The 16,762-nt window shown below is 40.4% G+C and overlaps 1 protein-coding gene across 2 annotated transcripts in view; it reads left to right on the top strand.

The window, feature by feature from the left end:
* Nucleotides 1-65: 65 nt before the first annotated feature.
* UBP1 (upstream binding protein 1 (LBP-1a)) overlaps nt 66-16,762 on the top strand; it is a 33,891-nt gene continuing 17,194 nt past the window's right edge. For both annotated transcript variants that reach the window (XM_006890611.1, XM_006890612.1), the window contains exons 1-3: nt 66-178; nt 10,886-11,037; nt 15,250-15,326. In XM_006890611.1, coding sequence (XP_006890673.1) covers nt 66-178; nt 10,886-11,037; nt 15,250-15,326 — 342 coding nt within the window. The remainder of the gene's footprint in view (nt 179-10,885; nt 11,038-15,249; nt 15,327-16,762) is intronic.

Here is a 16,762-nt window from a genome sequence, read left to right on the forward strand (position 1 = left end):
GCGCCGGGCCCTGCGCCGCGATCGCGGAGGCCGCGGGGCGCGCAGGGCGGCGGAGAGGCCGGAAGATGGCCTGGGTGCTCAAGATGGACGAGGTGATCGAGTCCGGGCTGGTGCACGACTTCGACGCCAGCCTCTCGGGCATCGGGCAGGAGCTGGGCGCCGGCGCCTACAGCATGAGGTGCGTGCCCGGGCCGGGGGTTCCCGGGGCGCGGGGTCGGGTCTCTGGCTCGGGGTTACCGGGGCGCGGGGTCGGGTCCCCTGGCTGCGGGGTCAGGTCTCTGGCTCGGGGTTCCCGGGGCGCGGGGTCAGGTCCTTGGGCCGCGGGGTCGGGTCCCTTGGCTGCGGGGTCAGGTTGCTGGCTCGGGGTTACTGGGGCGCGGGGTCAGGTCGTGGGGTCGGGTCCCTGCCGAGTGGCCGGTGTCTCCGGAGCCTTTTTTGCCCAAGGACACACCCGGTGCGGGAGTCGCCGTTGGCCCTGGAAGGGCGGGGGTCGTGGTGTGGGCGCGGGCCCGTCGGTCGCTCATCGTGACCCTCGGCGATGGTGCGTGTTAAGTGTCCGGAGGCCGCGCGCTGGCGCCAGCTCGGCCCTTGCCGTGGTCTCCCCGGGGGCAGTGTCCTCTGTCCAGGGCTTGCACGCGCGGCGATTGCGCCCCGAGCAGCCGTCGTCTCTTGCTGTCCGGCTGTCCTGGGAGGGTCCGCGCTGACCCGCTCTCCCTCTCCGGCTTTTATCTTGCGGGACTCGGGTTTTAATTAGTGGACGCTGGTCAGCACCGCCTCCGCAGCGGCTTTTTGTTGAAGTTCACGTGGTGCGCCGTCCAGGTACCTGGCGGCTCCTCCTGCGGGTGAGATGACTCGTTCCGGTTACCTGCGCAGGGGAGGTGTGATGTGAGCGTGTGTCCGTCCTCGTCGAGGCTGGACTGACCCCAGCTGACCCTGCCCTGGCTTCCAGAATAAATCAGTGGGAGGCGGGTGTCGGCCTTTCTCCTTCGGGGCCCCTCTGGGTTTGAACCACCGGAGTTGCCTTCCTCTGTGGGCTGTGCTGACCTCTCCCCGTCCCGGATGGGTCATTGGCGTTTCGATGGGACGTTCTGGGCCACGGAGATCAGGTGGCGCTGCCTGCGAATGTGGGAGTGGGTGGTGGGAGGGATTCCAGCCAGCGGGGTCCGGCCTCGGCTGAGCTTGACACCTGAGGACTGTTGGATGAGCTGGTTTGTTTTCTGAAGCTGTCTAGGTGCTCGAGGTACTGAGTCAGGTGGTCATCTCAGGTGTGACCCTCGCAGGCGCTACTGCTGCTCCTGGACCTGGGCTCCAGATCACAGGGGAAGCAAGTCAAGTGTGCGCCTTTTCAGTCTCCATTCCCAGTTCCAATGAAATAGAAGTTTTTGCTCCATACTTTGCTTCTCGAGGGTTAATTTGAACTTGTAACTTTTTTCTAGGTGTCATTTAAGATTTACTTGGCTTTTGTATTTGACTAGCTAACATAATTAATGAACTTGTGTTTGTGGTTTATGTCTTTGAAAACAGGCAAGTCTTTACTGTCGTGATATTAAATCTTTTCCTAACTTTGTCTTTATGCAGTGCCCAGTAGATTTTGTAGTGTCTGAGACATTCCCCATGGGAAGTTCTTTTTAAAAAACAAAAACAACAACAACAAAAAAAAAAACACCAAAAAACCCAAACCAACAAACTGGTGAAAATAAGCACAAAAGTCACTAGTTGGACGGTTTATACATGGATAATTTAGGACTTTCCATTCTTACTGTCATTTTCAAAAATTTTTACATCCCTGTTAACAGACTTGATGCCTCTTAAGCACAAATCTTTCCATGTTCCCTCTCACTAAAAAGCTGATTCCTCAATATATTTCCATGTTTTATGTAAGTAGAATCATACAGTTTTTATCCTTTTGCATCTGACTTTTTTTGCTTGTTGAAGTAAAAAAACCTAACAACATTTATTCTTTATAAAGTTTACCACATTGGGACATACATCAGACTTTCATTTTTGTTTGTACCTGAATAATTTTCCATAGTATTTGCTTTGTTTAGTCATTTCTTTGTTATTGGCTGTTGTGAACAGTGCTACACTAAACCTTGGTGTACAGGTTTGTCCCTTTGCTTTTTGATGTTACTGTATTACCCAGGAAGCAGGAGTAAAATGGTGCAGGCAGTCTAGTACATCTTGAAAAAGTTGAAAAGTGAAATGCCATTTGATCCAGCTGTCCCAATACTGGTAATATATCCTAAGGAAATCAGAACTGCAACACAAACAGCTCTGTGTTGCAACCCCACACCACCTTCCCACAGACTCAGAACCTCTTTTAAAGTGCCCAAGGAAAGCATGTGCTGAGTTGTGCTTACTTATATGACATTGTTTAACAATGACTGGGAAGTAAACACAAGCCTGGATTTACCTTGTTTATAGAGTGACTTGTTCCTGCTTTTGGGTGTGTACCTTGGACTAGGAGAGCTGTGTCGAATTGTCATTTCCCAGCGTGCTATACCATTCTGTATTCCCACCAGAATGGGTAAGGGTTTCTCTACCTGCCACCTATTTTCTGTTTTTTACTGGGGAGCATTTGACGGTGATGGTGGTTGTCATTGCTGTTCTAGTGGGAGTGTAATAGTATCTCATTGTGGTTTTGATTTGTATATCACTGGTGTAGGCAGATTTTCATTTTTCAAGTTGAAGTCTGCATGCTGTATTTGCTGTTTTAGATGGCTTTCAACAACAGGTATTTCTCAAACTGCGTTTGAGAAGAGAGTGATTTCGTCAGAATTTTGGAATGGTATCTGTGGTGTAAAGATGGTTTCTCTAATAATATGTACCATCAAGTCAGAACCGACCCATAGCTGACCGACCCTTCAGTAGGTTCTCAGAGGCTTTAAATTCCATGGGAGGGGATTGCCCATCTTTCTCCCACAGAATAGCTGTTGGATTTGAACCTGGAACCTTTGGGTTGGCAGTGTAGTTCTTAACTATACCCCAAGGCTTACTTTCATGTAAAGAACAATATATTTCTACTAAACTGTATAGGCTGATTGTACTGAGAATGCGTTGAAGTTGTAGTCTGGTGTTTACTTGCTCTTTTCTGTCTCTCAAACTAGTTCTCTTCCTGAGGGATTTATTTTTTGGTGGTGTTGGTTTGGTTTTTCTTTGTAACATAGTACACAAAGTCAGGTATAAGTGAGTGAGGTGTAAGCTGTACATTTTTTTTTAATACAAATTCTTTCAGATGAGGCAGTTAAATCTCTTTATAAAGATTAGCTACAGTAGTAATACTTTGGAGCCAGATAAGACCATGGAAATTTCCTACATCAGTCCTTATATAGAGTGAATTGAATCTGAGTGTCGCTGAAGTCACGTTACCATTGTAAGGGAAAGTTGCTTTCTCCTTTTGAAACTCACTGTAATTTGAAATCTGGGTCATGCGTGTTTTTGTGAAGTAACGAGTAGATAACCCAATGACTTTAAAAACTAAATTCATTAAAACTTTTTAGAAAAGGTTCTTGTGGGCCTCCTGGTAATTTTCATCTCACTGTGCACATGAAATTTCTATTTTGTACTAATATTCCAAATTTGCAGCCCACACTGTTTTTGAAGGTATTTAAAGAATGATGGTAATTTCTTTAATTTTCTCATATATCTCATATATACATATTGGGCTACCAGCTGAAAGGTCAGTGGTTTGGATCTACCAGCTGCTCCATGGGAGAAAAATGACTATTACCTCCTGTAAAGGTTTACAGCCTCAGAAACCCAGTGGAGGACTGCTATGAGTTGAGATCAACTTGGCGATAGTGGTTTTGTTTGTTTGTTTATGTATGTATGTATGTTTGTATTTATTTATTTATAACATAAATACTAAAGCATTGTGCTGCTCCGTTTGTTAAACTTTTACTGTAATCTAGATCTATTTTGAAATAAAAATTTTTAACTTTTTATTCCTATTTAAAGTGGGAGGTCAGTCCTTATTATACATTTAGCTTGCTTTAAGCAAAAGTATTTTGAAAAGACAAGTTTTCTATATTAATTGAAAGTTTAAATATAAAAAAATTATATATAATCATATGTTTTGGGCATTGGTTATTCTAGAATAGGTTATTGGAATATAAAATACGGGCATTGGTTATTCTAGAAACAAGTATATCTTGAAAAATGGCTCTCAATATTAGTACTCAGTCATGAATAATAAAATTGCATTTTTGTGTTCCAGAGGTGTAATTTTATGTGTGAGATTAAAGATGATGTCAAATAATGAAAAAGAGAAAGTTGAAATGTCAGAATATACCAGTCCTAGAAATTGTCTAGGAAATTTCAGCTGTGATCTGTGTTATTAGTGAAAGAAACACCACTGCCTGCAAGTGTGTTCTCCCTCGTGGTGGGCCTGTGGGACAGGATGGCCCTGTAGGATGTGGTGACCTATAGGACTGTGCTGCAAATCCTGAGGGCTGGAAGTCTTTGTGGGATATTCTTTGCTTCATCTTCCTTCTGTGGAGGGACACGTTGGATTTAACAGTGCTTGTATCCTCAGTGCCATTAGTTAAATAGAAATTAGCTATCTTTTAATCTCTTGCAAAATTTCACTTTGGTAGTAATCTAAGAAAGGTTTTAAAATTCGTTGATTTTTTTAAAAAAATTCCAGGCTGTAGTGGTATTCCTGTTGGTACTCTTCCTCCATGCCTGACTAAATGAAAACTTAAAAAAAAAAGTTCAAGGGGCGCTCTGGTGGCCTCGTGGCAAGGAGCTGCAACTACAATCCCAGAGGCGCACAGTTCGAATCCACCAGATGCTCTGCCGGGGAAGGAGGGATAATCTCCTCCTGTACCAGTTGATGGTACACTCACACAAAAATAAGAAAATTTTTAAAAATTATTAAAAAAATTCATATATGTACTGTGAATTTTTTAACTTTTTATTTTGAACTAATTTTAACTGTATACATGACAAAGTTTGTGGGCGTTTTTTCCCCCTAAATTTTATTACCTTTTGTGTGTGTAACATCAAATCAGATCTGACTGGTACTGGAGGAGATTGCCCCTCCTTTTCAGCAGAGCATCTGGTGGATTTGAAACCATGTACCTCTGGGATTGCAGTGCAATCTTGCCACTAGGCCACCAGAGCTCCTTGCATTACAAAGTTTGTGTGACATTCACATGCTGCATAGTGCTGTGCCATTCTTACAGGTGCTGGTTTAGAATCAGACCATCATAAGCAGAGTGCATTGTTCAAAACAGGCAATTTTTAAACATGTAAAATTTTCCCTGATCCACAGATAGAATATATATGTTATAAAAGGATCTCTGTCAGTTTATCAGGGTTTGATTTTGGATGGTTAGGACTACTGATCTACTTGAGTAGAGAAAGATCGCAGTGTATTTTCTAGTCATTTGACAATCAAACCATAAAGAAATTTTTTTAAAAATCTTAATTTATATTAAAAACTGTCAACAAACCCATTATGTGTTATTAGTGACATCCACTTCATAAACAGCATGCCTCTGGAAACTATGAACTTTGATAAATGACAGTTATAGAAAGGCTTCAGGCCTTTTGTTCATAGGGTCGCTGAGTCGTGCTCAACTCGATGGCAGTCAGCAACAGCAGCATATCAATATAGTACCTTCTAAACCAGATTTGCAAAGAAGATTTAGAAATATAGCATTTGTTGCTGGAGGATTTTGAAAGCTTTTCTTTATTTATTGAAAAAAGTATTGGCAAGTTTATGGATTTTTTTTCACATCTTTTTAATGTCTGGTTTTTCAGAGGCAACTGCAATACTTTATTATTTTGGTTGATATGCAGTTGTTGTTAAGTGCCGTCGAGTCGCAGGCAACTCATAGCGACCCTATGAAGGAGAGTCCTCAACGCTTGGGTGTCTGGAGTATTTAAAAACTTTTATAGATCATTGTGGATATTCTTTGATAATACATAAAATCTTGGAAAGTGAGTTTCTTAAGGGTTCATTGCAATTTGGAATCTAAAACAGTATCATTGTGCTCTTTGTATTGTTATCTAAGTATTTTTATCTCTGCTGCACTTTGACTCTTCACTGTGCATGTCTGTAATGACATGCATGCTGCTTTGGAAAATAGTAACTTCCTTCAAAGTCCGCAGGAGCTTTTTCTTGTGATAGACATCATACACCTACTTCAGCGTCATTATTTAATAAAAGTTTTGACTGTTTTTGATGTTCAAGAATACTGCAGTGACTAATAATATAGTTTGATGATACTGCCTTCCTTGATGCTAAGGCTCCAGCAGTTTTACCCGCCTTTGGTTTTGTTCTACTGATGTAAATATGAGCACAGTAAAACAAAAACAAGTAATATTTTAATATTACTGTGAAGAAAGTTTTGATCTCCTGAACTTTGTAAAAAGTTTCAATTACCTTGGATTCTGTGGACTACACCTTGAGAACTTCTGGTCTAATGTATGTCCAGGTCGTCTAGCTACTTAAAATATTTTCTTCTAGGTTTAAAATCTTCAATCATTCTCTTTATCATGGCCTTGGAACAAAAGTGGTCTTGATTTTTATATAGTCAGGTTAATTAATCTATTAATTTACAGTTAGTCTTTTCCTTCTCCAAGAGTAGAAATAGTTTTTTAGGAAATGTTGTTTTACATCTAGGTACATAATTTATCTGTAGTTGATACTTCTTTTTTAAAATAAAGAATGGAAGGAGAAGGCATTTGTATTCTCCGCGTCCAGCCCCAATATATGGACATGTTGTTTCTCTTAGTATTATTTATTGAAAAGATATCCTGCATTACCAGTTGATATCCTACTGGGTCATGGTAGACTTACTATCTTTTTTATACTCTTGGATTTATTTTTGTAATAATTTAGAATATTTGCATTTATAGTCAAAAACAGAAATGAGCTTTCTAGTTTTTCTCTTATTTTTGGCTTAAATCTTATTAAATGAGTTGGGTAATATTACCTAGGTTTATGTTTTTTGTAGAATTAATGTAAGACCTGGCTTTGAAAATTTGGTAGAACTTTTCTGTAAAACTATTTTAGTCTAAGATGTGTTTTTTTTTCGTGTTGGTAATATTCATCTCTGTAGATTGTTAAATTATTATTTCTTAAAGTTTTAGTAAGTTTTGTTAATTTTGTTTTTTTAAAGAAAATAGTTCTTTCCTATATATATAACTGTTAAGTAAACTCTTTGACTTTATCTTGATAAGAATACCTCTTTTTACAAATTCTGTCAGCCTAGTTCTTTCATGCTCTCATCGTTGCATGTGTATGCTCTAAGAAGGCCCTTATTTTTAAGTCACTCTTTTGCACTTCAAGCTCTGGTGACTTAGACCCAGAAGAACTCCGTTCAAACCACCAGCTCCTCTGTGGGAGAAAGATGAACAGTCTCTTCCCGTGCTATTTAACTACCTCTGAAAACCCTCCAGAGGGTCAGCTGTGGGTCAGTTCCGACGACTTCTGCTCTGTGCCCCGCATAAGGCTCTGTGGCCTCTGCTGTAGTGTCTCCTCCAACCCTCCCTCTCCTGTCTACTCTATTCCTCCACCTTTCCTTTTTCCTGCCATTCAGTTCCAACTTGTAGCTGACCCTCCAGCAGGTTTTTGGAGTCAGTACATTGTGGGAGAAGAGACTACCTCTCTTCCTCCCGTGTCAAGTAGATTTGAACTGCTTTTTGTGTAGCATAACAGCCCTCTGTGGATTATGCCACCAGGTCCCGTGCGTGCACTTGGTGACTTAGGATCCGTATTGTCCCTGGCTGAGCTACTGAGAATATTGCTGGTGCTCTGAAACGCCTTCTACTAACCCGTGCCTGGCTCTGGCTTTTCTCTTTGCTGTACTTTTTGATCTCCTGCCAGTAGTTACCTTTGACACAACCTATAAAGACACCCCCCCCCCAAACTGGCAGACAGTTTTATACATGGATGGATGTTTTTTTGTTGTTACGTGCCATCAAGGTGTCTGCGACTCATAGCAACCCTATGTACAACAGCCCTAAACCCTGCTCTATCCTGTGCCAGTCTCTGAATCAGTCCACCTCACAGAAGGTCTTCCTCCCCTGCACTCTTTCCACCCTCCCAAGCATGACATCCCTCTCCAAAGACTGGTCCCTCCTTGCAACATGTCCAGAGTATGTCAGACGAAGCTTCAAAGTCCTTGCCTACAAGGAGCAGCCTGGTTTAACCCTCTCCAGGATGAATCTGTTCTTTTTCTTAGCAGTCCATGGTATATTCAATACTCTTTTCCAACACCACAGCCCAAAGGCATCAATTCTCCTTCTGTCCTCCCTAGTCCTTGTCCAGGCCTCTGATGCATAGCAAGTGATTGCAAAGACCATGGACTGTATTAGGTGCATCTTAATCTCCAGAGTGACATCACTGCTCTTCAGTACTCTGAAGAGGTCTCTAACAGCAGACTTTCCCATCACAATATGTCTTGATTTCCTGGCTGCTGGTGTCAAGAGTGTTGACTGTGGAGCCAAGCAAACTAAAGCTATATTAACAGTCTCAGTCTCTTCACCATCCATCATGATGCTGCCAGTTGGCCCAGTGGTGATGGATAGTAGCTTTTTTCCATTTTGTAACTGTTGTCATAAATGTGAAATGTCAGAGTACAGGATAGTTGATAAGTGAAAAGTCGTATATATGACATTCTCAGGCAGAGGCACAAAAGAGCTGACCAGCCACAGAATCTGGAATTACTTTGGAGTGTGCTGTTTGCGCTGTTGGTTTCTTGTTTGTCCATGTGTGCCGGTAATTCTTAGGTAAAAGCATTTGAAAATGACTTGAAATAATTTGAAGCCTCAGGACTTGTATTTGCTTTTCAGATCCCTTATCTGCGATCAGTGTTTGCAACATTCAAGGTTAAGGTTCCCTGGATCATTCCAGAGAAGCTAACTAGTGCGCGCACCTTTACAGTTCTGTTCTTGGATTGGATAGATTGCTTCAGGCAAAACCACTTTGAGTTCTCATCTCTTGTACCTCTGCGTTATTACTTTCTCTTGGATTTTGACCTCTTTTTCTCTTTTATGATTTGTCTGTATTGCAACTTTTCCTCCTTATTTGTTTGGAGTGAAGGGTGAACTTGGTCTGAATTGTGTTGCTTGCCATTATGAGGAGTCTCTGAATAATGAACAGTTAAGTAGTTAAGTACTTGGCTGCTGGTTTAAAGGTTGGCAGTTTGAATACATCCACAGGTGCATTAATTTGCTTCTTCTGAATAACTGTGACTTTGGAAACCATATAGAGCTGTTATTCCCGGTACATGTGGGGTCTCCCAGAGCCAGGTTCTGTTCTACACAGCTAACAACAACAAAGACATTATGGGCAGTCCCTGGGTGACAAAGGAGACTTGGTTCCTAATATTTTTAGGGCAGTCAGTGCATCTGTGGTTATTATTTAGCCTTAACTTTAGTGCAAGCTCTGGTGGCCTCCCGGGTAAAGAGTTGTGCTGCTGACCCAGACACAGCTAGTTCAAATTCACCACCTGCTCCACATGAGAAAGATGGACAAGACTCCTCCTGGGCAATTTACAGCCTCTAAGAACCTGCTGGAGAATCAGTGCTGACTTGAAGGGAATGAATTTTCGTAAAAGGAGTAGCCCTGGTAGTGTGGTGGGTTAATTGTTAGAATTATGTACGCACTACCTCCTCCACGGGAGAAAGAGGAGGAAATCTGCTGAGTATTTCTGCCCAGTGGTAGAAATTGGCACTACCCCAGTGCCCATTATCACAACCCAGTCAGGTAGTTTTACTACTCTTTCCTAAAGGGTTGATATGAATGAGAATTGAACCAAAGTGAGTGTGGTTGGTTTGTGGGTGTTGGGGTGTGTGTGTGTGTGTGTGTGTGTGTGAGAGAGAGAGAGAGAGAGATTGTCCATGACTATGTCATGGTCCAGTGGTTCATCTGCTATACCAGTGGCTGAAATGTCTGCAGTTGGAATTCACCGGTCACCTTAGAGCAAAAAGATGTAGTCATCAACTTTTGTAATGATTACAGTCTTGGAAACCCTAGAATCAGTTCTTGGCTTTCCTGGAGAGTTGTAGTGAACTGGAGTTTACTAGAGAGTAGTGGATTATGGTCTATTTCTTAATCAGTAGCTTGGACTTTATTAACTATCCATTATCTACTTACGGCTGCCTCTGGTCACCTTTCTCCTTAGTGAAATATGGGTTGTTAATATTAAATACCATAGAGTTAATAGTTTTTGGTCTATACATCATGTCACATCTTTTTAAAAAAAATTTTTTATTTTATACTGATTTATTTACAAAGTTCAGGTACATTGTTTTTCACAGAAGATTCTTCCCTTTTCCTTCACCTCCTGCTCATCGAATTGTGCAACCCTATGATTAAAACCCCACCCTCACTCCTGTGCCCACCCTCACCCCTCTGCTTCCACCCTCCCCCTTGGATCCTCATATTCATTCTGCAATAATGGTTTTATACAGTATTTGTCCTTGTGGAACTGAGTTAGTTCATTCAGCATAATGCTCTCCAGTCCCTCCCAAGTTAGGTAGTAATTTACAAAATCATTGCTCCTGTGTGCTGCATAGTATTCCATTGTATGAATGTACCACAACTTCTCAATCCACTCAGTTGAAGTTGGACATCTGGGCTGTTTCTATGTTCTTGTGATGGTGAATAACACTCCTATGAATATCGGTGTACACGTTTCCATTTGAGCCTCAGTTCTCATTTTCTTGGGCTATATTCCAAACAGTGGAGCAGCTGGGTCAGAAGGAATTTCTTTGTTCAGCTTTTTGAGGAAGCACCAAACTGCCTTCCAGAATGGTTGTGCCAGGCCTTAGTTTTTAAAAGAAATTACTCATAAATGTTTTCTTGCTTTACATTATGTGGTAATAGCCCAAGTTAAGGCTAGTGTTGATTTTCTTTTTTGTTTTTCAGTGATGTGCTGGCATTACCCATTTTCAAGCAGGAAGATTCTAGCCTTCCATTGGATGATGAAACTAAACAGCCACCCTTTCAGTATGTGATGTGTGCTGCAACATCGCCGGCAGTAAAGCTGCATGATGAAACACTCACTTACTTGAACCAAGGTAACAAAGAATAATTCATGTTACAAATTTTAGAGTAAATGTTATTGGCATTCTAGCCCAGATTAATGATAATAATTAAAAATTGATGGCAATATTGCCCCCTCCCAGTGTTACAGATTTAGTTAATGAAAATTACAAGAATTTTACTCAGTGTTAACAAAATAATAGAAACTGATTAGCATCAGGAGAATCTGGAGAAAAATGTATTACACACTTTCTTAGAGAAAATCCTAAAGGGAACAAGTAGGAATGATTTTCGTTGATTTTCAGGTGGAACTCGAGTCTGGTGGGCAGAACAGGGAGGTGAAGGAGTTAGGACAGATCCAGTAGGGACCTGAAAAAAATAGATAACATTAGGTGTAGATTAATGATGTTTAGTTTTATAAAACACAGTGTATAAGAATGATGGTATGAAAAAAAAAAAGAATGATGGTACGAAACTGAGTGAGTGAAGGAATATGTGAAACTCAGAGTACATGAATGAATCACAGTGTATATGGATTTTATATGCAAACCAGTATAAATTTTTTTTTAAAAAAATGGAACTCGAGAGTGATTCTAGTAAGCACGGAATCTGGACTCTGATGGAAGCATGTTTGTGCTGAAAATACATAAACTACATCAAGCTGTATTCTGTGATTAATGACACTTTTTAAGTTTTATTTACCCATATCTTATGTGCTTTATGATAAGGTGTTAGGTTTTAGTGCTGTAAGAGTATAGGTGAGCAAAATGGAAAACAGGCAGAGGGTAAAGTTTACCATGGGAAAGAAGAAAGGACTTTTAAAAAAAAATTTTGGTGAAAGTTTACAAATCATAACTGGTTTGAATTCAATCCTAATGCCTTTTGTTTTATAATATTAACTATAATCTATTGATATAATTAATCACAGCATCTCTTCAGACCCTAATTGTATAGCCTTACCATCATTTTCAAGGTGCTCTTAAAAGTTTATTCACAAGCTAGTGTAACTTAAAAATATAAACAAAAATGCTTTGATATGCTAGAATTAGTATGTTGTATACATGCTTTGATTCCCCACAGTGGATGTAGTTTATTTCTCCCATACCCTTGCCCACCTGATATTTATTTATTAAACTTTTTCGTTTTGATCAGATAATCAGCACAGAAATTTCATAAATTTTTTTTCTAAATTCTTGTGAGACTGAGTATAATTTTAAATGTGACTTTATAGTGTGATTATATGCTTTGTATTAAGTATTTTCATATCAATATTGCTATTAATATAATCTATAATATATATTGTATTACTTTATATTAAGTATTTCTTTTTACTGCTCTGAACTTAGACCCATTGTTAAATACACTGCAGATACCTTCCAGCTTGCTTAATTTTGGTTTACTGTGTGTTTTGCATTCAGTGTACCAAAACATAAAATGTGTGGAAATGATGAAATTAAGGAGAACAATTCATAGTGCATGTGCTTTTTGCATCTCCCCTCCCCCTACCAATAAGTTAAAAAAAATTTCTTTCCATAAAGTTGTTCTAATCTAATAGTCAAACTGTTGAGTGAGAAATGTTCCTTAATAATAAACTCCATATACTTACTTTCCTTCATCTACCATAGCGTGATATTCTTGTATTTTGATAGTCTTTACTTTTACCTTGACCCTGTGATGCATAACCATGTGTATATTTTCTGTGTGTCACATGGAAATATGAACAAGATAGAAGTTACATCTTAAGAACCTCAGTTGCATGTGATACCTGAAGGACTAATGTTTACTCACATTCTGCATGCCAAATTATATTTTCATTTTTAGATGTTAATCACACATAATTTTAATATCGTTTTGGACTTTTTAAATATATTACGAATTTTTGGCCACAGTTTATTTCCCTGCATCTGTATGTTTTGGGTTTTTCCCCTTGATCATTCATTCAATCTGTAATACCCTGCTTTTCTTTCTTTTCTCTGCTCCAGTACCCATACTAGAATGATTCTCTGTAGGTAAACCTTTCCCTAGGCTTTTATAGTCATGGTCTTCTACGGTGTCTTCTTTGTGACTGACTCTCTTCACTCAGCATAATATCCTCTAAATTCATTTTGTTGTATAGTGTTTGACAAATTATTTTTTTTATCATTGCATGGTATTCCATTGTATGAATGTACAAATAGTTTTTTCCCTGCTCATTCATTCATTAAGGGACACTTGGGTTGTTCCTGTCTCTTTGCTATTGTGAATAATGCTGCAGTAAACATGGATGTGCATATATTGGCTTTGGACTTCCTATTTTTTTAGAGTAATGCAATAGTTGGATCAAACGGTACTTTTTCCTCTTTTAAGGAAATGTAACCTTTTAACAGCATCTTGATAGATTGGGAAAAGATTTTCATCAATTTAATTTTCCTTGGATCCACAATCCACATTTATAGTAATAGCTGTCAGTAAGTCAAAAGACGTGTTGCAGGGGAACTCTGGTGGCTTAGTGGCAAGAAGCTGCACTGCAATCCCAGAGATAGGTGGTTCGAATCCACCAAATGCTCTGCTGGAGAAGGAGGGGCAATCTCAACCTGTACCAGTCAGATCCAATTTGACGGTACAGACACACACAAAATAATAAAATAAAAATGGGGAAAAAAAAAAAAAATTACAAAAAGCAAAGACATGTTGCTTTGGGAAAATCTGTTAAGGACCTCTCCAAAGTGTTGAAGAGCAAAGGTGCCAGTTTAGACTAAGGTACATATGATCCAAGCCAGTGTTAGGAAGTGCCAGTCCTTGGAAAAAAACATCATGTTGGGAAAGGTGGAGGGTCAAAGAACAAGAAGAAGGACCCTCAGCAGGATAGATTGACACAGTAATGTGACAGTGGGCTCAAGCATATCAGAGGTGGTGAAGATGGTACCAGATAAGGTAAGGTTTAGATCTCTTCATAGATTCTCTATGAATTGTAGTCAACTCAGTGGCACCTAACAACAGTAGTTAGTGGCAGCATTTATGAGATCAAAACATGTTACATTGGAAAAAATTTATTGTGAGGGACCTCTTTAAAGTTCTAAAAAACGAAGATACTAATTTAAAGACTGTGTTATACCTAATCCAACCCAGAGTTTTTAAGTTGCTTTGTATGCATCTGAAAGTTGTACACAGAATAAGGAAGATAAGAGGAATTGATGCTTTGAATTGTGGCACTGGCAAAGAATAATGAATATACTATACACTGCCAAAATAGTGAAATCTGTCATGAAGTGCAGCCCGTGGCCTCCGTAGAAATAAGGCTGCTGCTGAAACTTTGTCACACATCATTTCCTGATGCTGTCAGGAGGAACCTGTCCTTGGAAAAGAACACGCTAGGAAAGGTGGATGATCAGAGAAAGAAAAGAGTATGCTTACAAGATGGATTGTAACACTATCCCTTGACCATGTTGGAGATTGTGAATATTGTACATGATAGAGCAAGGTTTCAATCTTATCCATAGAGTCCCTATGATGTGGAGTTGATGGCACCTAACAGCAGCAATAGCCAGTTATCTCCAGAATCCGTGTACTGTTTGGCCACTTGCATGTGTGTGTTCTCTTAAGAACACTAATTGAGCAATAGCAAAATGTTACATGCTGTCCATTGTGTACAAGGCACTAAAAATTGGCTTTGGTCACCACAAAAAACTTTTATACAAATGTCACTTAGCATCATTAGTTATAAAAACCATAAAATGGAAACATCCCAAATATCCTAGGGAGTTCAGATGTCCTAGTGGTAAAAAAAACTGCACTGCAATCCCAAATACATATCAGCTGGTGAATAAACACAAATAATGTAAGTTATGATAATGATAAAAAATTATAAACATAATGTATTCTAACTCTACAATGAAGTACTATAATTCAGCAATGAAAGAAGTATAGAGAGATGCTACAATATTAACAGCATCATGCTAAGTGGAAGATGCAAGTTGGAAAAGGCCATATAGTCAGAATGCCATTGTCAGAAAGCCAGTCACATCTGATGCCATTATGGGACATGTCTCCCCCCAAAACACCTCACTGCTGACCACTTAATTCTAATTCATAGAAACCCCCCCCCCCCCAATCTGATTTCCAAGGCTGTAAATCTTACAGTAAGAAGCTGTCCTTCTCTGGTAAATCAGCTCATGGATTTTCATTTCTAGCCTTTTGGTTACCAGCCTGATTTATGGTAAAATTATGCCCTTTCTATAGATCATTTTTAATGCACAATTTTTTAATAGGTCAATCTTATGAAATTCGAATGCTGGATAATCGGAAAATGGGAGATATGCCTGAGATTAGTGGAAAATTGGTAAAGGTAAGGATAATTTCTTTTCATTCCTAACAGATGCTGCAGGAGTTTGTATACAGTATGTCCTCTGTCCTCTTAAAAAATTTTTATAGTTTGTTATAAACTCCACAGCATTGCAGGGTAAAATGCATGGAAGAGGGTTATTGGAGGAGAGAGGAAACTTCATGGGGTAAAGTGTTGCCAAGGCAAGAGTAGACCCACACTTCTGATCCTCCGTCCTCCTGCAGAGAGGCACACGGAGACCTGTACAGGGAGAGAATCGGATCCTGCCTCCCTCTCGTGGATCTGCCCCTTTAGGGGAAGCATGGGAAAAGTGGCCTTGGAGCAGAGGATAGATGCCCGAGCTGTTTGGGTGCAGGCACTGTCAGTGTAGTACAGGCTAAGTGATGTTTTCTGAGGATGTTCCCAGTACCCAGAGGTCTCATAGCCTCTTGAGGTATTGCATTTCCCATTTCTGCTGTGGGCAGGAAGCCCCCAAGCCTATGAAAAGTTGAACTTGGACTTCTGCAGAGTGGGTGTGGGTGGGGATGATGAGGGTTGGCCTCCTTTTTTTGTTTTACAATAACCAATGTCTAACACGTTCCTTGAGGACATGGGCAGCAGGGACCTTGGATAAGGATATCTTGTTCAGAAGGGTGGAGGGTAGTGCAGGAGAGGAAGACTCTGGATTAGATGGATTGCCAGGGTAACTGCTGTAGTGAGGGTGGATGTGTTGAGTGAGACTGGCGCAGGGCAGGGCAGGGTGCAGAATTCTTGTACATAAGGTGGCTGTGATAAGCAGGTGACTTGATGACATATAACAACATATCTAACAATAAGTTTTTTTCTTTGAAGCGATTTCCTTCCAAATACTATTTTTTACTGCATTTCAGAGGAGGTGGCAGAACTGCTAACGTAGTTGTTGAGTGCCTTTAAGTTGGAACCAGCCCATAGCTGACCCCCACCTCCCACAGGTTTTCAGAGGGGGTAAATCTCACAGGGGAAGATGGCATATATTTTTCCTGTGAAGTAGCTGATGGGTTTGAACCACAGTTTCAGTTTGGCAGCACAAGTTCATTACCTCTCCACCACCCAACCTCCCTGCTGTGTTCAAACCAGACAGTAGGCTATTGGAAATACACCTCTTGCTTGAATTCAGAACTAGTACAAATCTGGTACCTGGATGTATTTTGATTGTCTTTTGCCCTTTCTGAATGAAATAGTAGTTGGCATGGCCTTTGAGAGGTGGAGGAAGGAGAGCAGAGGCTTGGCCAAGAGATTGTGGGTTCAAGTTAAGGCCTTCCTTAGGAGCTTGAATGCTTGGATGAGATTTATGTGTGCTCTGCATGGACACTCCTGATACTTCTGTTAACCATAGTTGCTGATTTTAATAGTTGAGATTGCATTTTACATAAAAGTTTTTGTTTTTGGAAGAATGTGAGGATATTTGTAATTTGACTGCT

This window comes from Elephantulus edwardii, unplaced genomic scaffold, assembly GCF_000299155.1.
Source record: "Elephantulus edwardii isolate Elephantulus edwardi_28Jun2011 unplaced genomic scaffold, EleEdw1.0 scaffold00091, whole genome shotgun sequence".
NCBI classification, from domain to species: Eukaryota; Metazoa; Chordata; class Mammalia; order Macroscelidea; family Macroscelididae; genus Elephantulus; species Elephantulus edwardii.